This window comes from Hyla sarda, chromosome 6 (assembly GCF_029499605.1).
Source record: "Hyla sarda isolate aHylSar1 chromosome 6, aHylSar1.hap1, whole genome shotgun sequence".
Classification (NCBI taxonomy): Eukaryota; Metazoa; Chordata; class Amphibia; order Anura; family Hylidae; genus Hyla; species Hyla sarda.
In genome coordinates, this window is record NC_079194.1 from 289349201 (window position 1) to 289373031 (window position 23831).

Genomic DNA, 23831 nt, shown 5'->3' on the forward strand with positions numbered 1-23831 from the left:
ACGAGCTGTGGAAAAGTGAAACCTGAGCTGTGATTGGCTGTTATTGGAAAATCCCTCCATTTTTTCTCTTACACAGTTCGATAAATCTGGACCAATGTGCCCCCAGTCTCCCTCCAGTATAGTACATTATAACGATGGTCCCCTCTAAGCGAGTGAAGATCTAGTGACATCAAAGTCACCAGGCCACTATAATACTATTAAAGTGGACACAACTAATAAATATCCACACTATAGGAATGTCACTCAATGAGAGGCTGAGGATCCATAGAAAACGCTCCGCAATACCCCTCCCCCCACCCACAAGACGTCCGGCTCTGCCGTGTAGAATTATACAGCTAAGTGTGACTAGGAGGCAATTGGTGCCGCTCTAGAAATAACTTTTGCAGTCAGTTCTACACTTGTACTGGGGACACCATGAAGAGTTGTCCTCAGAATTCTACTCTACTTTACCCATTTTTTAGGTAATCTGTCTCTGGGAAAGCTGGGTGACAAACCAATCTTCTGCCCAGGTGTTGAGGATTCACCTAGCTTAGGCTGGGTTCACACCACGTTTTTGCAATACAGTTCCCGATTCAGGTTTTTGATTAAAAAAAACGGATTCCTAAAAACCTGACTAAACTGTATCAAAACGTGTGTACAAATTTTAATTCGTGTACGGTTTGAAAAATGATGTCCGGTTGCATCCGTTTTTTTAAGAAAAAAAAAAGAATAAGTTTTGAACTGTTCACTCCATTATGAATAAAGTTTCCCTTGTTCGATTGAAATTTCAAGAAAAAAAAACTGTGTAAAGTCAAATACTGTATTGTGAAAACTGGATGGAACCGTACGCACATACGATTCTGTACAGTTCCCACTGACTCCCATGTTTAAAAAAAAAAAAAAAAAAAACTACGTTTCAATGCGGTTTTTCATCCAGACCAAAAACCATGGTAGGCTGAGGTTTTGGGGACGGGAAAAAAACTGACAAAACCGTACAGGATGCAAAATGGACATAACCGGATGCATCTTTTGGCATACGGTTCTCAATATGGTTCCGTACGGTTTTTAAATTGAAAACATATACGGGACCTGTATTGCAAAAACGTGATGTGAACCCAGCCTTAAGGCCAGGTCTTGACAAATCTCAGATGCTAGGTCGCCACGAGAGAATTTTATTGTGGTGCCTAGGTTTTTGGTTTAGTGTCCCCTCATCAAGAGATGAGGGGACACTAATGACTGTGACAAAGGGGAAGATGTGGGGACAGTAATGACTGTGACAGGAGAGATGAGGGGACACTAATGACTGTGACACAGGAAGTGATGAGGGGATACTAATGACTGTGACACAGGAAGAGATGAGGGGACACTAATGACTGTGACACAGGAAGAGATGAGGGGACACTAATGACTGTGACACAGGGAGAGATGAAGGGACACTAATGACTGTGACACAGATGGGGGACACTAATGACTGTGACACAGGAAGAGATGAGGGGACACAAATGATGTGACACAGGAAGAGATGAGGGGACACTAATGACTGTGACACAGGGAGAGATGAGGGGATACTAATGACTGACACAAGGAGAGATGAGGGGACACTAATGACTGTGACACAGGGAGAGATGAGGGGACACAAATGACTGTGACACAGGGAGAGATTAGGGGACACTAATGACTGTGACACAGGGAGAGATGAGGGAACACTAATGACTGTGACACAGGGAGAGATGAGGGAACACTAATGACTGTGACACAGGGAGAGATGAGGGAACACTAATGACTGTGACACAGGGAGAGATGAGGGGACACTAATGACTGACACAGGGAGAGATGAGGGGACACTAATGACTGTGACACAGGGAGACATGAGGGGACACTAATGACTGTGACACAGGGAGAGATGAGGGAACACTAATGACTGTGACACAGGGTGAGATGAGGGGACACTAATGACTGTGACACAGGGAGAGATGAGGGAACACTAATGACTGTGACACAGGGAGAGATGAGGGAACACTAATGACTGACACAGGAAGAGATGAGGGGACACTAATGACTGTGACACAGGGAGAGATGAGGGGACACTAATGACTGATACAGGGAGAGATGAGGGGACACTAATGACTGTGACACAGGGTGAGATGAGGGGACACTAATGACTGTGACACAGGGAGAGGTGAGGGGACACTAATGACTGTGACACAGGGAGAGGTGAGGGGACACTAATGACTGTGACACAGGGAGAGATGAGGGAACACTAATGACTGTGACACAGGGAGAGATGAGGGAACACTAATGACTGTGACACAGGGAGAGATGAGGGGACACTAATGACTGTGACACAGGGAGAGATGAGGGGACACTAATGACTGTAACACAGGGTGAGATGAGGGGACACTAATGACTGTGACACAGGGAGAGATGAGGGAACACTAATGACTGACACAGGGAGAGATGAGGGGACACTAATGACTGTGACACAGGGAGAGATGAGGGGACACTAATGACTGATACAGGGAGAGATGAGGGGACACTAATGACTGACACAGGGAGAGATGAGGGGACACTAATGACTGTGACACAGGGTGAGATGAGGGGACACTAATGACTGTGATACAGGGAGAGATGATGGACACTAATGACTGTGACACAGGGAGAGATGAGGGGACACTAATGACTGTGACACAGGGTGAGATGAGGGGACACTAATGACTGTGACACAGGGAGAGATGAGGGGACACTAATGACTGTGACACAGGGAGAGATGAGGGAACACTAATGACTGACACAGGGAGAGATGAGGGAACACTAATGACTGTGACACAGGGAGAGATGAGGGAACACTAATGACTGTGACACAGGGAGAGATGAGGGGACACTAATGACTGTGACACAGGGTGAGATGAGGGAACACTAATGACTGTAACACAGGGTGAGATGAGGGGACACTAATGACTGTGACACAGGGAGAGATGAGGGGACACTAATGACTGTGACACAGGGTGAGATGAGGGAACACTAATGACTGTGACACAGGGAGAGATGAGGGGACACTAATGACTGTGACACAGGGAGAGATGAGGGGACACTAATGACTGTGACACAGGGAGAGATGAGGGGACACTAATGACTGTGACACAGGGTGAGATGAGGGAACACTAATGACTGTGACACAGGGAGAGATGAGGGGACACTAATGACTGTGACACAGGGAGAGATGAGGGGACACTAATGACTGTGACACAGGGTGAGATGAGGGGACACTAATGACTGTGACACAGGGAGAGATGAGGGGACACTAATGACTGTGACACAGGGAGAGATGAGGGGACACTAATGACTGTGACACAGGGTGAGATGAGGGGACACTAATGACTGTGACACAGGGTGAGATGAGGGGACACTAATGACTGTGACACAGGGTGAGATGAGGGGACACTAATGACTGATCATATCACTTCATGTAACATGCAGCATCCAGGTTCCTATATCAATAAAAAATTTGTCAAGCCTATCTTTACCATCTATGGCAGTGTTTCCCAACCAGGGTGCCTCCAGCTGTTGCAAAACTACAACTCCCAGCATGCCCGGACAGCTGGAGGCACCCTGGTTGGGAAACACTGGTCTATGGTCTCCCATTGTAAACCGCATGGTATACTGGATGCCTCAATATAAATGAGCACAGTCAGACGCCCCGTCCTATACAAGTCACAGCTGAGCCAAAGGCTGACGTGTGCGGAGTGAACAGGAGGGATAGCTGATGGCTACTGAAGGTGTATGGGCATGTTAGGTCAAAGGTTAAATGCCTATTATATCAAGACGTCTTCAGGGGGATTCCATCAAGATGCTTTCAGAAAGTCCAGCAGATTCCCTATATCGGGGTTTCACAACCAGTGTGCCTCCAGCTGTTGCAAAACTACAACTCCCAGCATGCCCGGACAGCCTTTGGCTGTCCGGGCATGCTGGGAGTTGGAGTTTTGCAACAGCTGGAGCCACACTGGTTTGGATCCACTGCCCTATATTCTTCTTTGGTTTCATTCCTCTCTGTTTCCCAGCTGTCCGGGCATGCTGGGAGTTGTAGTCATGTGACAGCTGGAGGCACACTTGTTGGAAAACACTATATTATGGATGTCCCGATACCATATTTTTATCCAATTATCGATACCTATTATAAAATATTAAAAAGGGTTATCCAGAAATAGAAGAACAGAGCTAATTTCTTTCAAAAAACGCTCCCCGTCTGTCTCCAGGTTGGTTGTGGTTCTGCAGCTCAGTTCCATTGAAATGAATGGAGCCAAGTTGTAAAACCACACACAACCTGGGGACAGATACAAATATGGAGCTGTTTTTGAAAGAAATTAGCTCTGTTTTTCAATTCCTGGATAAATCCTTTAACCCTGTACTGTGACATCAGAGTACAGGGTTAACATGCACAGTGACATCAGAGTACAGGGTTAACATGCACAGTGACATCAGAGTACAGGGTTAACATGCACAGTGACATCAGAGTACAGGGTTAACATGCACAGTGACATCAGAGTACAGGGTTAACATGCACAGTGACATCAGAGTACAGGGTTAACATGCACAGTGACATCAGAGTACAGGGTTAACATGCACAGTGACATCACAGTACAGGGTTAACATGCACAGTGACATCACAGTACAGGGTTAACATGCACAGTGACATCAGAGTACAGGGTTAACATGCACAGTGACATCAGAGTACAGGGTTAACATGCACAGTGACATCACAGTACAGGGTTAACATGCACAGTGACATCAGAGTACAGGGTTAACATGCACAGTGACATCAGAGTACAGGGTTAACATGCACAGTGACATCAGAGTACAGGGTTAACATGCACAGTGACATCAGAGTACAGGGTTAACATGCACTAGTACTTGTGCAAATGTCTGGTATCGGTGTCGGGACATCCCTACTCTAAATTCTCAAATGCTGTCCGGGCATGCTGGGAGCTGTAGTTTTGCAACAGCTGGAGGCACCCTGGTTAGAAAACACTGTTCTATTGTCTTCTCTATCTACTGGGGTCACCTTTCACTACTGTAATGCTGTACTTATCACTTTCCAGCAGCCTCTTCCTTATCACCACAGACAGAACAGGAAGTCTCAGCTTAGTATTAAGCCTAGTGGCCAAAATGAAAACTGCTAAATTTTAGCATAAAAAAATAAAAATGAAAAATAAAAAACACAACAATTCTTAAAAAAATAGTTTTAACATAAAGGTTTTATTTAAACAATAGGCAATTTTCTGATGACACATTCCCTTTAATAGAACGTAACCAGCACATCACAGAATGACCAGTAGCCCCTTCCCCCCTATTACCTGATTTGAGGAAGTCCTGCATATCAAAGACTGTCAAGCAGCCCCCACCATTACCTGATTTGGGGAGGTCCTGCACATCACAGACTGACCAGCGGCCCCCACCATTACCTGATTTGGGGAGGTCATGCACATCACAGACTGACCACCAGCCTCCATCTTTACCCGATTTGGAGAGGTCCTGCACATTATAGACTGACCAGCAGCCTCCATTATTAACTGATTTGGGGAGGTCCTGCACATTATAGACTGACCAGCAGCCCCCACCATTACCTGATTTGGGGAGGTCATGCACATCACAGACTGACCACCAGCCCCCACTTTTACCTGATTTGGGGAGGTCCTGCACATTATACACTGACCAGCAGCCTCCATTATTAACTGATTTGGGGAGGTCCTGCACATTATACACTGACCAGCAGCCTCCATTATTAACTGATTTGGGGAGGTCCTGCACATTATACACTGACCAGCAGCCTCCATTATTAACTGATTTGGGGAGGTCCTGCACATTATACACTGACCAGCAGCCTCCATTATTAACTGATTTGGGGAGGTCCTGCACATTATACACTGACCAGCAGCCTCCATTATTAACTGATTTGGGGAGGTCCTGCACATTATACACTGACCAGCAGCCTCCATTATTAACTGATTTGGGGAGGTCCTGCACATTATACACTGACCAGCAGCCTCCATTATTAACTGATTTGGGGAGGTCCTGCACATTATACACTGACCAGCAGCCCCCACCATTACCTGATTTGGGGAGGTCCTGCACATTATACACTGACCACCAGCCCCCACAATTACCTTATTTGGAGAGGTCCTGCACATCATAGACTGACCAGCGGCCCCCACCATTACCTGATTTGGGGAGGTCCTGCACATTATAGACTGACCAGCGGCCCCCACCATTACCTGATTTGGGGAGGTCCTGCACATTATAGACTGACCAGCGGTCCCCACCATTACCTGATTTGGGGAGGTCCTGCACATTATAGACTGACCAGCGGCCCCCACCATTACCTGATTTGGGGAGGTCCTGCACATCATCAGAAGGCCAGTTGCGATCGTCGAGGGACGCCAGCTTCAGCTGCCCAAGGGAGTGAGTTGCTTCATCTCTTTCCAAGTCGTCCTGCAGATCTGACAAGGCTTCTGAAGTCATCATGTGTTCTGCAAGATACCAACAAACCAGTCTTATGGAATAATCCCAAAAAACACTAAATGATCAGTCTAAACAGTCATTACTGTCATGATTCCCAATGTAATATACATAATAGGGGTTGTAGTTCTGCTACAGGAGACCAATATACTATATGAATGAGTACATTGCAGGGATAATAAACTTGCAGATCCTAAAGGAGTACTCCGGCAGCATAATGTTATTTTTTTCCTTCCCCAGACTATCCAAAAAAAAAAACACGCTTGTACTTACCTCCAGTGCATGGACCCACAGTGCCACTTAGTTTTAGGGCCATCTGGCACCGAGCCGTCAGACAAGGATGAGGAGGCACCAATCTTTCAAAGCGGATTTAGATTCATCATTATCGGCCGCACAAGATCCAATCAGCCGACGACACGCAAACACGAGCGGATAGCTGGCCTTTCACGTGGCACGGAGGGGGCATGCCCACCCAACGCTCTGTGCACCTGCAGATTCTGGCGCCAATCTGGAGATTCCATTGGTCGCACCCCCGGCATTCAGACACTTATACCCTATCCTGAGGGTAGGGGATAGGTTAGCAAACGCTGGAGTACCCACTTTCTAACCCTTTCCTATGAGGGGGGCTTCCAGGTTGCTAACTCGGGGAGTGGTACTGATGTGGGTGGCACCAAGGGGACAGGCTGAGATGTGTCCAGGTGGGCTGGCAGTGGTCGTGTGAAGTCAGCACCAGGTGGGTCAGCCCCTGCCCTTTTGACGTTCTTCCTATAAGTGCAGGAATGTGGGACTTGTATCGCCCGACGCCCGGGACGTGCAGTTCCGGGCGCCAGGCAGGTGAATTGGGCAGGCATTTGGGCAAGCAGCGCTAAATGCCCGAAGAATTCACAATGATGGGGAAAGACTGTCTTGCCCCATCACTAAACTGCTATACACCGCAGCCTATAGCGAGCCTTCCTGGCAGAGGTGCGCGTAGTGAGTGACGTCATTGCAGGTGCCGTGCAGGACGACGGGAGGCTGAAGTCCTGTGCAGCGTGTTCGATGATGTCACTCACTGCGCGCACCTCCGCAAGGAAGTCCCCGCAGGGAGCAGGGAAAGGTAAGTAAGTAGAAGTACTTAATCAATCTTGGCTACTTACTATATAAGGGATTAAATGCCTACCACTAGGGGTTAACCTATCTCCTTAGGGCAGTGCTTCTCAAGCATGGTGCCTCCAGCTGTTGCAAAACTACAACTCTCAGCATGCCCGGACAGCCAAAGGCTGTCCGGGCATGCTGGGAGTTGTAGTTTTGCAACAGCTGGAGGCACCCTGTTTGAAACTTAGAGGGTATAATTGTTTAAATGGGAGCCCTACAGGCCAGGGGTCATATCTATCTGGGGGCCTTTCTACCTACTGGGAAGCCCCACCTAATCATCAGGTAGGGCTCTTTAGTAGGTAGACCGGCCTCCAGATCGATATGACCCCCATCAGTAATGGGGGTCATATCTATCTGGGGGCCTTTCTACCTACTGGGAAGCCCCACCTAATCATCAGGTAGGGCTCTTTAGTAGGTAGACAGGCCTCCAGATATGACCCCCATCAGTAATGGGAATCATATCTATCTGGGGGTCTATGTACCTATTGGGGAGCCCTACCTGATGGGGGTCATATCTATCTGGGGGTCTGTCTACCTACTGGGGAGCCCTACCTGATGGGGGTCATATGTATCTGCGGACCGTCTACATTAGGGGGAGGCCTACCTGATGGGGGTCATATCTATCTGGGGGCCTATGTACCTACTGGGGAGCCCTACCTGATGGGGGTCATATCTGTCTGGGGGCTTGTGTACCTTTTTTCGGAAGCCCTACATGATGGGGGACATATCTATCTGGGGGTCTGATTACCTACTGGGGAGCCCTACCTGATGGGGGTCATATGTATCTGGGGGCCTATGTACCTAATGGGGAGCCCTACCTGATGGGGGTCATATGTATCTGCGGACCGTCTACATTAGGGGGAGCGCTACCTATTGGGGGACATATCTATCTGGGGGTCTCTCTGCCTAGTGGGGGAGCCCACCCTTCCTACCAACTGGGGGAGGGGGACATATTTATCTGGGGCATTATTTACTTACTAGGGGGGCCCTACCTGCCTACCTACCTACCTGATGAGGGGACGTACCTACCTGATAAAGGGACATACCTTCCTGAAGAGGGGGGGGGGGGAGGTGGACTACCTACTTAATGGTGCAGACTTACTTACCAGGAGCCCTATTCACATAATGGGGTGACATACTGGTCTGCCTATTAAGTTTTTATTATTAAAGACTATTTTGTTTGAAATTATTTTAAGTTCAGCTTAGAAGTCATTTACAAATCTGTTTAACTTTCTGGAGCCAGTTGATTTATATATTATATATATATATATATATATATATATATATATATATATATATATAAAAAATCCTGGATAACCCCTTCAAAATGTAAAAAAAAAAAATTTATTTTAAATAAAATTTTTAAAAACGTATGATTTAAAAAAAATAAAAAAGGAAGGAGGGACCTTATGCACTTTTAAAAACAGTATACGGTTTAAAAACGCATACGGTTTACTTTTTCCCCCAAACGGTTTTACTTTTTCCCATACGATTCCATATGGCTTCATCAGTTTAGACGCACGAGGTAAGACGCACGAGGATACAGTCAGGTCTGATCCTTCGAGGACTTTTACCCCCGCGAGTCACTCCATAACCACGGGCTCGGATATACGCTTGTAAAAAAAAGAGGACGGGGCTGGAAAACGCACAGCGGTTTCCATAGAGACTGGAAATGGCCATGAGAACGGAAACTTCCTGCTGCCTCCTCGTCGACCAATGCAATGAAAAAAAATATAAAAAATAAGATCAAAACGCTAATGGTTTGGGGCCAGTGTCCTCGAGGGTTAAAACAGAGAGTCACTTAAAGGGATGCTACACCTTAAAGGGGTACTCCGCCCCTAGATATATTATCCCCTATCCAAAAGGATAAGCTGTCTGATCGTGGTGGTCCTGCCGCTGGGGACCCCCAGCGATCTCTGTACAGCGCCTGGGGGACGTCAAGGTCACGCCCCTTCGTGATGTCACGGCCACACCTCCTGAATGCAAGTCTATGGGAGGGGGCGTGGCATACGCCACGCCCCCTCCCATAGGCTTTCATTCAGGAGGTGTGTCCGTGACATCACGAAGGGGCGTGGCTGTGATGTCACGACTAGAGATGAGCGAACTTACAGTAAATTCGATTCGTCACAAACTTCTCGGCTCGGCAGTTGATGACTTTTCCTGCATAAATTAGTTCAGCTTTCCGATGCTCCGGTGGGCTGGAAAAGGTGGATACAGTCCTAGGAAAGAGTCTCCTAGGACTGTATCCACCTTTTCCAGCCCACCGGAGCACCTGAAAGCTGAACTAATTTATGCAGGAAAAGTCATCAACTGCCGAGCCGAGAAGTTTGTGACGAATCGAATTTACTGTAAGTTCGCTCATCTCTAGTCACGACCCCCGCCGCATGTTCCAAGCGTTCGGGGGGAAAAAAAATTAATTCTGAATGCTTGGGCAGCAGAGTGACCCTATTTTTTATTTTATTTTTAAATCAACTGGTGCCAGAAAGTTAAACAGATTCGTAAATTACTTCTATAAGAAAATCTTAATGATTCCAGTACTTATCAGCTGCTGTATGCTCCACAGGAAGTTCTTTTCTTTTTGAATTTCCTTTTCCGTCTGACCACAGTGCTCTCTCTGGCCATGTCAGGAACTGTCCAGAGCAGGATAGGTTTGCTATGGGGATTTGCTTCTACTCTGGACAGTTCCTGACATGGACAGAGGTGTCAGCAGAGAGCACTGTGGTCAGACAGAAAGGAAATTCAAATAGAAAAGAACTTCCTGTGGAGCATACAGCAGCTAATAAGTACTGGAAGGATTAAGATTTTTTTTTTTAATAGAAGTCATTTACAAATCTGTTTAACTTTCTGGCACCAGTTAATTAAAAAAAATTGTTTTTCACCGCAGTACCCCTTTAATGCTTCCTATTGCTACTTTTATGCAATTTTACGCCCATTTTCTTACCTTTACGCCCATTCTTTTTACGCAAAAAATGTAGCTGGCGTTAAATGTGTACTGAGGTGTCAAAAAAAGGGCTCATGATGCTGAGTGTTGGGCTACTTTGTCCCGTGCCAATAGGTTTCTCATTGCAACCAGTCACAGCGCTGTACACTTTGAAGTGGCCGTGCTCGGTACTGCAGCTTAGTCGGAAAAAAGGTGTTTTTTTTTTTTTTTTTTTTTTTTTAAATATAGTGCAGCATAGTTTATTATTACAGAATAATGTAAAGGTTCTTGTGTATGCCTTGTGCTTACCTTTTTTAGCTGGTGTAACAGGCATGAGATTGGCTCTATTTTGGTTTGCAATCCCTTCACCGAAATGATTCTGTCACGCTGCCTACATTTCCCATGAATCATCTGACTGAGGGTGTGGAGTTTGATCACTGCACCTGGTCATCTCACCTAGGCTGCTGGTGCTGGAGGTCAGCCAAGTGAACTGTTTAGACTCAGGTGGGTTGAGGTCAGTTCACAGTGTGTAGTGTGAATAACAAAATGCATCAAAAGTGCATTTTATAGAGAAATAGAAATATTGCCCTGAGGTGAAAAGGATTTGACCTATAATTATGAAGATCTGACATCTTAATACGACTGATAACATCGGATCTCCACAAGGGCAGGAAGATCCAAAGTCTGCCCACAGCTTGTAACTAAGGGAAGTTTAGCCAAACAGTCTGGTTAACAATTATCCATAAGCTATTAAGGGAGCCGACTGTAGGGTTTCCCTTTAAGGGTCACAGGTGCCAGATTTGCTAATTTTGCTACCAATTGGTTTGAATGGGTAGGAAAATACTGCATGTGTGACCCTACCCTAAAGGGGTAATCTCATTTGCCAGAGGTATCGCCTATCCACAAGATAGGGTATAACTAAGGATTGTTGGGGATCTGACTGCTGGGCCCCTCACTGATCCCAGAACACAGTCAAATTGTGGCCCGGAATGAACTGAGTGCACAGCGCCCGTGCAGCCTGCACCTCCCTCCTTCTCTATGGGGTTTCTGAACATTGTCGAGCTGAGCTCTATACACCTCCCCAATACCTACAGTGATCATGGTGGGGGCAGCATCATGTCTGGGGGAAACCAGGCACTGCCCATCACCTGCCCAATACCATCCCTACAGTGATCATGGTGGGGGCAGCATCATGTCTGGGGGAAACCAGGCACTGCCCATCACCTGCCCAATACCATCCCTACAGTGATCATGGTGGGGGCAGCATCATGTCTGGAGGAAACCAGGCACTGCCCATCACCTGCCCAATACCATCCCTACAGTGATCATGGTGGGGGCAGCATCATGTCTGGGGGAAACCAGGCACTGCCCATCACCTGCCCCAATACCATCCCTACAGTGATCATGGTGGGGGCAGCATCATGTCTGGAGGAAACCAGGCACTGCCCATCACCTGCCCAATACCATCCCTATAGTGATCATGGTGGGGGCAGCATCATGTCTGGAGGAAACCAGGCACTGCCCATCACCTGCCCAATACCATCCCTACAGTGATCATGGTGGGGGCAGCATCATGTCTGGAGGAAACCAGACACTGCCCATCACCTGCCCAATACCATCTCTATAGTGATCATGGTGGGGGCAGCATCATGTCTGGAGGAAACCCGGCACTGCCCATCACCTGCCCAATACCATCCCTACAGTGATCATGATGGGGGCAGCATCATGTCTGGAGGAAACCAGTTACTGCCCATCACCTGCCCAATACCATCCCTACAGTAATCATGGTGGGGGCAGCATCATGTCTGGAGGAAACCAGGCACTGCCCATCACCTGCCCAATACCATCCCTACAGTGATCATGGTGGGGGCAGCATCATGTCTGGAGGAAACCAGGCACTGCCCATCACCTGCTCAATACCATCCCTACAGTGATCATGGTGGGGGCAGCATCATGTCTGGAGGAAACCAGGCACTGCCCATCACCTGCCCAATACCATCCCTACAGTGAAGTATGGTGGGGGCAGCATCATGTCTGGAGGAAACCAGGCACTGCCCATCACCTGCCCAATACCATCCCTACAGTGATCATGGTGGGGGCAGCATTATGTCTGGAGGAAACCAGGTACTGCCCATCACCTGCCCAATACCATCCCTACAGTGAAGTATGGTGGGGGCAGCATCATGTCTGGAGGAAACCAGGCACTGCCCATCACCTGCCCAATACCATCCCTACAGTGATCATGGTGGGGGCAGCATCATGTCTGGGGGAAACCAGGCCCTGCCCATCACCTGCCCAATACCATCCCTACAGTGATCATGGTGGGGGCAGCATTATGTCTGGAGGAAACCAGGTACTGCCCATCACCTGCCCAATACCATCCCTACAGTGATCATGGTGGGGGCAGCATCATGTCTGGGGGAAACCAGACACTGCCCATCACCTGCCCAATACCATCCCTACAGTGATCATGGTGGGGGCAGCATCATGTGTGGGGGAAACCAGGCACTGCCCATCACCTACCAAGTCTGACCAGAACACATTCCTGGCACACAGAAGAAACCTGGGGCAATGCCAATTGTGGTAAAATTAGGTTTTCCTGAAACAAAATGCCAACCTAGGAACATGGAAAAACAGGACATAGGGCAATGCCACCCCGGCACACAGCGGTATCTCCATGGAAGATGTCAACTATGGCGCATGGAGGGGTGAACACATGGGCAACGATGAGTGGAATCAACCCACAGATGGCATTATGGCATGTTGGGCATGACGGACTGGCATTGCTGTAGCTCAGTGCTTTCCAGAGTGCCCCCAGCTGTTGCAAAACTACAACTCCCAGCATGCCCGGACAGCCAACGGCTGTCCGGGCATGCTGGGTGTTGTAGTTTTGCAACAGCTGGAGGCGCTCTGGTTGGAGAAACACTGCAGCAGCGAACCTGTTGGCACTGTCCATAAGTCCTGGCACACATACGATTAAGACCGTGTTCACACAGTGACTATGCCTCCAAACTGAGAACGAGTTTTCCCCAAAAAAACTTCAATAAAAAAAAAAGGCCAAAAAATGCATGCAGCATTGCAGTCCTGTGTAAACAGACATGAAAACGCACGTTAAATACATTTTTTTTTTAAACGCACTGTGTGAACACAGTCACCCACGCCTAATTCGGAAGCTCCTTAATTTGGGGACTTGATGGGTAAAGAAAATTTTTTTTAAAAAATCAGATCCACGTGAGTCTCCCGTGGCCCCCCGGTCATGTGACCCATGACGTGTCCCCGCCCCCCTTCTCACCTCTCCGCCGGTGTAACGTGTGACAGCGATGGTCGGTTCTTCTCCCCCAGCAGCTCCTCCCGTGTTTTTTTTTTAATTTTTTTACCTACACAAATATCCGGGATCTAGGCGGAAAGGGAAACCGTGTCGCCATAACAACCAAGTCCTCCCACTGTCAAATAGTTTTTTTTTTTTTTTTTTTACCACCTATGATATCTCCGCCCACTTAGGGCGGGGCTTGCCTGACATGTCACTACGCGTCTCGCATTGCTTTCTGGGAATTCTTTAGGAAAGTGTAGGGTGAGTACACGGATCACTGATAAGGGAACTTACCTTTATGGACGGCGATGTGTCACAAAGGAAGCGTCAATTGGTAACGTCGCCTTGGACGGAACCAATGTGAACTATGGGTGTTTCCGACCGGACGCTAGTTTTGACTGGACTTCCGGTGAGTGAAGCTGCCGCATGTTTACTTCCGGTTGGGTGCTAGGTAAGGTGATAGCGGGTAGACAGTATTGGGGGTGATAGAACCGGGGATAGATTAAGGGGGGCAAGACTGTCAGTACTCCTCGCCCAGACTGGGACTTGTGGTGCCACAGCAGCGGGGTAACCTGTGTGTATTATTCCTCTGCTGTCAGGGCATGCTGGGACTTGTAGTTATACAGCAGCGGGGTTACCTATGTGTATTATCCCTCTGCTGTCAGGGCATTCTGGGACTTGTAGTTATACAGTAGCTGGGTTACCTATGTGTATTATCCCTCTGCTGTCAGGGCATTCTGGGACTTGTAGTTATACAGCAGCTGGGTTACCTATGTGTATTATTCCTCTGCTGTCAGGGCATGCTGGGACTTGTAGTTATACAGCAGCGGGGCTACCTATGTGTATTAACCCTTAGCTGTCAAGGCATGCTGGGACTTTTAGTTATACAGAAGCGGGGTTACCTATGTGTATTAGCCTCTGGAATCAGGGCATGCTGGGACTTGTAGTTATACAGCAGCTGGGTTACCTATGTGTATTATCCCTCTGCTGTCAGGGCATGCTGGGACATGTAGTTATACAGCAGCTGGGTTACCTATGTGTATTAACTTCTGCTGTCAGGGCGTGCTGGGACTTGTAGTTATACAGCAGCGGGGTTACCTATGTGTATTAACTTCTGCTGTCAGGGCGTGCTGGGACTTGTAGTTATACAGCAGTGGGGTTACCTATGTGTATTAACTTCTGCTGTCAGGGCATACTGGGACTTGTAGTTATACAGCAGCGGGGTTACCTATGTGTATTAGCCTCTGGAATCGGGCATGCTGGGACTTGTAGTTATACAGCAGCGGGGTTACCTATGTGTATTAGCCTCTGGAATCGGGCATGCTGGGACTTGTAGTTATACAGCAGCGGGGTTACCTATGTGTATTAGCCTCTGGATTCGGGCATGCTGGGACTTGTAGTTATACAGCAGCGGGGTTACCTATGTGTATTAGCCTCTGGAATCGGGCATGCTGGAACTTGTAGTTATACAGCAGCGGGGTTACCTATGTGTATTAGCCTCTGGAATCGGGCATGCTGGGACTTGTAGTTATACAGCAGCGGGGTTACCTATGTGTATTAGCCTCTGGATTCGGGCATGCTGGGACTTGTAGTTATACAGCAGCGGGGTTACCTATGTGTATTAGCCTCTGGAATCGGGCATGCTGGAACTTGTAGTTATACAGCAGCGGGGTTACCTATGTGTATTAGCCTCTGGAATCGGGCATGCTGGGACTTGTAGTTATACAGCAGCGGGGTTACCTATGTGTATTAGCCTCTGGAATCAGGGCATGCTGGGACTTGTAGTTATACAGCAGCGGGGTTACCTATGTGTATTATCCCTCTGCTGTCAGGGCATGCTGGGACTTGTACTCTCGCAGCAGCGAGGTTAGGCTGGGTTAATTTTGTGCATTGGCTTTTGGAATCAGGGCATGCTGGGACCTGAAGTTTCACAACAGCTGGTTACCTATGTGCATTAGCCCTTGGCTTTCAGGGCATGCTGGGACTTGTAGTTCCAGAGCAGCTGGGTTACCTATGTGCTGATTATTATAATTATTATGACCATATTGATAACTCTGTTATAATTTTTTCACAGTTCTCAAAATCTCTGAAAAATCTCTGTCATTAAATGGGAACATTACTGCACTAATCCAGAAGCTAAAAGCAGGTATGAACCTTTTATCTATCACAGCTGATTATCTGTTACAGTCTATTTACATGGCAGAATTTCCACCTCAAATTAAAGCCCCCTAGACTTCTGTGGGATTCCGCACTCCTATTCACACTTCTGAATTTCCGCAAGCGGAAATTCAGAAGTGTAAATGGGAGTGTGGAATCCCATAGAAGTCTATGGGCTTTAATTTGAGGCGGAAATTCCGACATGTGAATAGACCCTTACAGTTACATCTAGACCACACACATAGGGGAAGTAACTCTGTCTCTCACTCCTGCTGTCTGCTTCATTACAGGGCCTTATTCACATTAGTGTTTGGAGCTCCATTCGTTGATTCTGTTAAAGGGGTACTCCCCTGGAATTTTTTATTTTTTTATAAATCAACTGGTGCCAAGGGCTTATTCACAATACGTATTTTCAGAGCGTAATTCCACTCCAGAATTTCTCTGCAGAAAATATGGTGCAGCAGCCTCTCATTGTTTTCAGTGTGATTCTGCTGTACTCTGGTGGAAAACTTAATTTTTTTTTTTTTTTAAATCAACTGGTGCCAGAAAGTTAAACAGATTTTGTAAATTACTTCTATTTAAAAATCTTAATCCTTCCAGTACTTATCAGCTGCTGAATACTACAGAGGAAATTATTTTCTTTTTGGAACACAGTGCTCTCTGCTGACATCTCTGTCCATTTTAGGAACTGTCCAGAGCAGCATATGTTTGCTATGGGGATATTCTCCTACTCTGGACAGTTCTTAAAATGGACAGCGATGTCAGCAGAGAGCACTGTGCTCGTGACATCAGCAGAGAGCTCTGTGTTCCAAAAAGAAAATAATTTCCTCTGTAGTATTCAGCAGTTAATAAGTACTGGAAGGATTAAGATTTTTTTTATAGAAGTGATTTACAAATCTGTTTAACTTTCTGGCACCAGAGTACCGGAGTACCCCTTTAACCTCTAGGTGGGGTTTACAGTAATCCCAGTCATCTTTGTGGCAATTCTTTCCACAATTTATTTTATTCACGTACTAGTCATGTTATGGTGGACCCTCGCTGATCATACATACTCACCTCTCTTCTTGTCTCCCCACAGGTTGTATGACATCATCCGTCTTCTCTCTGCCTGTGGACAGTGCCCAGGATGCCATGTATAAGGCTCTGCACGTTCTCCCTTGTGGTGTGGCCCTGGGTCCTTCTTTGTCACAGGACGGGCTCAGTCTGTATTGTGTCGGCAGACCTCTGACCAGCGGCAGTCTTATTCCTTTCTGCAGTCCCGTCTCTGAAGGTGAACAATCAGAGGTGAGAGGCAGCAGTCAGTGTCCCTCTCTGTGTCCCTCTCAGTCCCTGTCCCCTATCTAAATGTTTACCTATCAGTATATTTTTGGTGTGTGTGAGGAAACCGCAGTACCCGGAGAATCCCACGCAAACACGGGAGAACATACAAACTCTTTGCAGATGTTGTTTTTGGGGGGATTTGAACCCAGGACCCCAGTTCTGCAAGACAGTCTATACTCTGGTTCATTCAACCTCTTTTTATGTGTTTACAGGAATCTCCCTCTTCATCATCACCACAAGGCGAATGTTGGTGGCTGAGGTAGGTTTGAAGGTACTGAGTAGGATAGTGTTTCCCAACCAGGGTGCCTCCAGCTTTTGCAAAACTACAACTCCCAGCATGCCCGGACAGCCATAGGTGCCACAGTCAAGAGAGAGTGAATAATCTAAAGCAGTGTTTTCCAACCAGGGTGCCTCCAGCTGTGTAGAAACTACAACTCCCAGCCGTTGGCTGTCCGGGCATGCTGGGAGTTGTAGTTCTGCAATAGCTGGAGACACCCTGGTTGGGAACTCCTGTAGTCGGGACTTTATATTATGTTTCATTTTGTATCTTTTTTTTTTTTTTTCCCTTGATTTTTTATTTGGGTACTGTCACATAGGATGGCTGCGTTGCGGATTTACTTATGGAAATAACACAGTATAAAACAGCACTAGCAATATGAATGTTACACGTTAGGCCGGGTTCACACCACGTTTTTGCAATACAGATTCCGTATCAGGTTATTGATAAAAAAAAAAAAACGAATTCCTCAAAACTGGACTAAACTGTATCAAAACGTGTGTACAAATTTTTATCTGTATACGGTTTGAAAAATGATGTCCGGTTGCCTCGGTTTTTTAAGAAAAAAAAATATACGTTTTTAACTTTTCATTCCATTATGAATAAAGTTTCACTTGTTTGATTGAAATTCCAATAAAAAAAAAACTGTTCAAAGTCAAAAATCGGATGGTACCGTACACACATATGGTTCTGTACGGTTCCCATTGACTCCCATGTTAAAAAAATAAAAAGACATATATGTTTCAATATGGTTTTTCACCCGGACCAAAAACCGTTCTAGGCTACGGTTTTGGGTACGGGAAAAAAACTGACAAAACCGTACAGGATGCAAAATGCACAAAAACCGGATGCATCTTTTGGCATACGGTTCCATACGGTTTTCAAATTGATAACGTATATGGGAACTGTATTGCAAAAGCATGGTGTGAACCCAGCCTTATGCTGCTGAAAAGCTGCAACTGTGGATTTTAACTCTTTCAGGACCGAGCCAATTTACATTTTTTTTTCTCCTTTTCTTAATAATAAACATATTTTATTTTTTCATCTAGAGACCCATATGAGGGCTTTTACTTTGCAATGACATCACACATCTTACTGTCAAATCTACAGTGAAACAAACAAAAAAAAAATTTTGTGGGGCAAAAAAATAAAAAAAATGAAACCTTTTGAGGGTCTGTAGTACACTTGTCTGTAACATTGACGACAAGATATCTTTATGCTGTAGGTCCATATGATTACAACAATGCCCAATTTATATAGGTTTGGTTTTATTTGACTACTTTTGAAACATTATAAACATTATAAAACCAAAGGATAGGGGATAAGATGTCTGATGGCGGGGGTCCTGCATCTGGGGACCCCCGCTATCTCTCCTGCAGCCCCTAGTCATCTGCAGCACGGAGCCGAAGTTTGATCCGTGCCTGATGACTCACGATACAGGGTCGGCGGTATGTGATGTCATGGCCCCGCCCCCTTGAGACATCACGCCCCCTTAATGCAAGTTTCTGGGAGGGGGCGTGGTCACGTGAGTCATCAGGTGCAGGAGAGATCGCGGGAGTCCCCAGATGCAGTCTGACTACAGTGCTCCCTGCTGCCACCTCTGTCTGTGTCAGGAACTGTCCAGAGCAGGAGAAAATCCCCATAGCAAACCTCTCCTCTGGACACTTCCTGACATGGACAGAGGTGGCCGCAGAGAGCACTGTGGTCAGACTGGAAAGAACTACACAACTTCCCTGGAGCTTACAGCAGCTTTTAAGTACTAAAAAGATTAAGACCAGTGGATTTGCATCTCTTCTCTCCAACGTACCCCACGTTAACCCTTTCCCACAAACATTTGATTATGTTGGGAACACTGTACTAATATTTGGTGTTTTACAGGTTTATAAGAATGAGAGCAAAGAAAGAAAATGTGAAACTCTGCACACTTAAAGGAATCCTTCATCTCCAGGTTCTCACGTCAATCCAGCCAGGTTCTGAACTGCTCCTTCCCTCGGAGGACCTCACGCTCTGTGTTAGGGATAATGAAGACACAGCTCTGTGTTCTCCAAATTCCACAAGTGACCCTCCTGCCCACAACTCGATGCAGTTGCCAACAGAGACAAATGATGGCAGACAGGCCGAGGAGTTATCAGGCAGCTTAAAATGTTTAGCTTCATCACTGCAACCTGATGTGTTGGTTGCGATTCCTCACTCAAAGTGCATGGCAAGAAGATCTGAACTAGAGGAATCAGCAGTCCCTGCTGAACAAGAGAAGGTCCTGTCACCACTCACCACAGAACCAGAAGGAGCTAAGCTTTCTGCTAACACAGAATGTATTGGGAATGTCTCCCTATGTACATCCACAGAAGAGGCCGAGTGCTCCCCAACTACAGGTCTGTTTTATAAGGTGTTGGCATATCAGTAGGATATGTTACCACTTTTGGTCAGCATGGTTCCAAGTAGTGCTGGGCGATATACCAGTTCATATCGAATAACGGTGTGTTTTTTGTTTTTTTCTGTACGGTATGAATTTTTCCCTATACCGTAATACCGGTCGGCCCCCTCACCCCTCGATTGAATGAATTATCAGCCGCAGTGCGCTTGGGAACTAATCATATATGACCCGCGGGCGCTGTCCTGCTTAAGGTCTGTCTTAAGAGAGAAGATGGACTGTTAGCTGAGGGGTCACATTACATACTACCCATAGAAGTCTGTGGTAAACTGAGGAGGTAAGAGCGAGAATAGGGGGAGTGACTGTAGAAATTAGTGACAGAGCCTGCAGAGCAGAAATCTAGTAAAATAAAAGTTAATGTAATGGCCAAAAAAGTGCTATATCTCATGTACTCATACAACAGCTTATACTGCAATGACAGGTATGCATTAAGGAAAGGTGAAATGCCGAAATGAGGTATGTATTATAGGATTGCCACTTACTCTATCTATATATTATTATTTTCAGAATCCATAGAAGATGTAAACACTGAGATGACCTCTAGCAAATCCAATACTACAAAGTGTAGAGTTGTCTCAGCAGTGAAATCTATCCATGAGCCTCAAACTGAAACCCACGTGTCCAGTGTCCCTTCAGCTGGGGCCGAGCAAGTGTATGGAAACACTAATAAACCAAAGAAGAAGAAGAAAGCACAAGATATTTTACCCAGAGAGAAGAGTGAGGTAAGAGGTGACATGACAGATGTCCAAGGTGACCAAGATAGACGAAACTCCAAGAGAAAATGCTCTGCCTCTCCGGAAAACGTGCGCAGACTGGAGGAACACTGGAATCCTACAGAAAATCTAAAGAAAGGGAGCGAAACTAAAAGGACAAGACCAAAAGACCGATCGGAACGCAAATTCCATTGTAAAGATTGTGACAAAAGCTTCTTCCAGCTGGGCCATTTAAAGAGACACAGCTTCATCCACAGCGGACTCAAACCATACTTGTGCCCAGAGTGCGGGAAGGAATATTGCTCCGAGGAAAGCTTCAAGGCCCATTTACTAAGTCACCAAGGACTGCGCCCCTTCAAGTGTCCGCAGTGCGATAAGACGTACGGCACCCAGCGTGACCTGAAGGAGCATTCTGTACTGCACACGGGGCAGCGCCCTTATCGCTGTGAGGATTGTGGGAAAAGCTTTGCTCGCAGACCGACCCTCCGCATCCACCGTAAGAATTACTGCACGCCCAGTGCCAGCCAAAAGAAGACTCCTCTGCAGTGCGGGATCTGTCACAAGCAGCTGGCCAACGTCTGCTCCCTGCGAAACCACATGCTGATCCATACAGGGGAGAAGCCATATACGTGTTCAGAGTGCGGCAGCTCCTTCCGCCATAGAGGAAATTTGCGGATCCATCAAAGACTGCACACCGGTGAGAAACCTTATAAATGCCAGTATTGTGGAGACGCGTTCCCACAGCAGCCTGAGCTCAAGCGCCATCTTATCATTCACACAGGGGAAATGCATTTGTGTACTGTGTGCGGCAAAGCATTAAAAGACCCTCACACTTTGCGTGCCCATGAGCGGTTACACACAGGTGATCGCCCCTTTCTCTGCAAGTACTGCGGCAAATCTTACCCCATTGCCACCAAGCTGCGGCGTCACCTTAAATCCCATCTGGAGGAGAAGCCATTCCGCTGCCACGTGTGCGGGATGGGCTATTCTTTTCAGCACAGCCTAAACCGTCATCTTCATAGCCACAGAGACGAAGGGCAGAAATCTGTGGTCCTTGGTACCAAAGCAATAACAATGGAGGACACTGAGCAGGGGCATACGCTGGTGCTGGTGCAAGTCCATGACAGCTCAGAAAATATATTGGTTACCGGCTGCACCGAGAACTCTCAACTGGGTAAATGCCACAGCCCCGCATTGCTACCTATGAACTCGGAGACATTGGAGGTTCATTCAGGAATGGACCATGAGGATGGGATCCTGCAAAAAGAACATAGCCCCAGTCTATTACTGGTCTCCCAGACTCTGGAGTTCAGCACAGTAGCCGAGGTGGTAGTGGAATTAGGGATGTAACTCTGAGCCTCCAAATTTTTGTTATAAATTGTTTCATCTCTTTCTTGTTTATTTTGTCTCAATCAAGGTTTGCTTTGACAGCTTCAGAGAGGTTATTCAGGTCATCCTCAAGGCCATCAGAATTAGAATAGCGGGGGCTGACATCCTGCATTACTGTCATTTAACAAAACTTAAAGGGTTACTCCAGTGGAAAACTTTTTTTTTTTTTAATCAACTGGTGCCAGAAAGTTAAACAGTTTTGTAAATTACTTTTATTAAAAAAAATCTTAATCCTTCCAGTACTTTTTAGGGTCTGTGTACTACAGAGGAAATTATTTTCTTTTTGGAACACAGAGCTTTCTGCTGACATCACGCGCACAGTGCTCTCTGCTGACATTTCTGTCCATTTTAGGAACTGTCCAGAGCAGCATATGTTTGCTATGGGGATTTTCTCCTACTCTGGACAGTTCTTCACATGGACAGAGATGTCAGCAGAGAGCACTGTGGTCATGATGTCAGCAGAGAGCTCTGTGTTCCAAAAAGAAAAGAATTTCCTCTGTAGTATTCAGCAGCTAATAAGTACTGGAAGTATTAAGATTTATTTTTATTTTTTTAATAGAAGTCATTTACAAAACTGTTTAACTTTCTGGCACCAGTTGATTTACAAAAAAAAAGTTTTCCACGGGAGTACCCCTTTTTAAGGGCTACTCCGGCCCCAAGACATCTTAACCCCTATCCAAAGGATAGGGGATAAGATGTCTGACTGCGGGCTCCCACTGCTGGGTATCCCCGCAATCTTGCATTCAGCACCCACCTCTTTGAGCTGCACGCCGCGCTGCCAGCTCACAAACTGCCGGGTGCCGACCCGGGGGCAGGAGTATCGTGACGTCACCCCCCACCCCCGCTAGCGGGGGGGTGACGTGACACGGGGGCGGAGTTGTGACGTCACGATACTCCGGCCCCCTGGTCGGCACCCGGCAGTTTGTGAGCCCCCACCAATCGCTAGAGTGAGCCAGGAGCAGTGCTAACCTGAGCTCTTCTCCCATTGCTGAAGGAGACTCGTTCCATAGACTTTATTATAGAATCGTTCTTCCACAAAGTAAACAACGATTTGCCTCCTTCCACTCTCCTGTTGCCTCCATTTTCCCTCCATGGTCCCCTATACGGTCCTTCTTCCTGGTTCCCTGTGGTTAATATGTCACACTGTGGCACAGCGATTTGCTGGCTGCATCGATGTCCTGCCATGGCCAGTGATTGGCTCAATACATCACATTGGGAGACAGCCAATCACTGGCAGGACATCCCTATGGACATCACCAGTGATTTATTGAGCTACAGCGTGACACATTGACCATAGAGAATCAGGAAGAGGACCACACCAGGGACCACAAAGACATCAGTGGGAGGAATAGGAATGTTGGTGAAAAACCCCTCTATTCCGGAGTACTTCTTTCACATGTTTCTGTCATATAGAATGACTTCATTGACGTAACTAGCAAAATTTATAATGGCTAGATAAACCTGCAGCAAAGTATACACAGGTGAACAATCCCCTAACCTGTCCAGGACACAGGGTGTACAGGTATGCCCTCGCGTCCTGGGACTTAAGGACCGAGGGCGTACCTGTACGCCCTGAACGTTTCAGTTCACCGCAGGTAACCGGGCAGTGAATGGAACGGGTTGCCTCCTGAAATTGTTCAGCAGGCATTCCGTGCAAACCCCACGGGGGGGGTTTGGGGGGGCTGAGA

At 46.9% G+C, this 23831-nt stretch overlaps 2 protein-coding genes across 5 annotated transcripts in view; one reads left to right on the plus strand and one right to left on the minus strand.

Moving 5' to 3' along the window:
• The window catches only part of ARHGAP1 (Rho GTPase activating protein 1), a 54158-nt gene extending 39883 nt beyond the window's left edge, over positions 1-14275 (minus strand). Inside the window, exons 1-2 of one of the 2 annotated variants that reach the window (XM_056527668.1) lie at positions 14151-14275; positions 6357-6503 (exon numbers count right to left, since the gene is read on the minus strand). In XM_056527668.1, coding sequence (XP_056383643.1) covers positions 6357-6498 — 142 coding nt within the window. In that variant the 5' untranslated portion in view covers positions 6499-6503; positions 14151-14275. Of the gene's footprint in view, positions 1-6356; positions 6504-13838; positions 13978-14150 lie in introns of those variants that run through there. The other variant, XM_056527667.1, reaches the window with a different exon arrangement.
• ZNF408 (zinc finger protein 408) lies at positions 13984-22150 on the plus strand. 3 transcript variants are annotated; one of them, XM_056527666.1, is made up of 6 exons: positions 13984-14117; positions 15931-16002; positions 17092-17297; positions 17546-17592; positions 19489-19982; positions 20549-22150. In XM_056527666.1, the coding sequence occupies exons 3-6, from the start codon at positions 17097-17099 to the stop codon at positions 22102-22104; spliced, it is 2298 nt and encodes a 765-aa protein (XP_056383641.1). In that variant the 5' UTR covers positions 13984-14117; positions 15931-16002; positions 17092-17096; the 3' UTR covers positions 22105-22150. The 3 variants fall into 3 exon arrangements, with proteins under 3 accessions (XP_056383641.1, XP_056383640.1, XP_056383639.1); XM_056527665.1 differs by lacking the exon at positions 13984-14117 and adding an exon at positions 14133-14265; XM_056527664.1 differs by lacking the exon at positions 13984-14117 and adding an exon at positions 14277-14307.
• Positions 22151-23831: the final 1681 nt, after the last annotated feature.

Excerpts from the sequence above, each read along its gene's own strand:
- ZNF408 (XM_056527664.1), top strand. The coding sequence starts at position 14,283 with ATGTTTACTTCCGGTTGGGTGCTAG. Across the intron at positions 14,308-15,930 it reads TACTTCCGGTTGGGTGCTAG|TTCTCAAAATCTCTGAAAAA; the intron begins GTAAGGTGATAG and ends ATTTTTTCACAG. Across the intron at positions 17,593-19,488 it reads GGCGAATGTTGGTGGCTGAG|GTTTATAAGAATGAGAGCAA; the intron begins GTAGGTTTGAAG and ends GGTGTTTTACAG.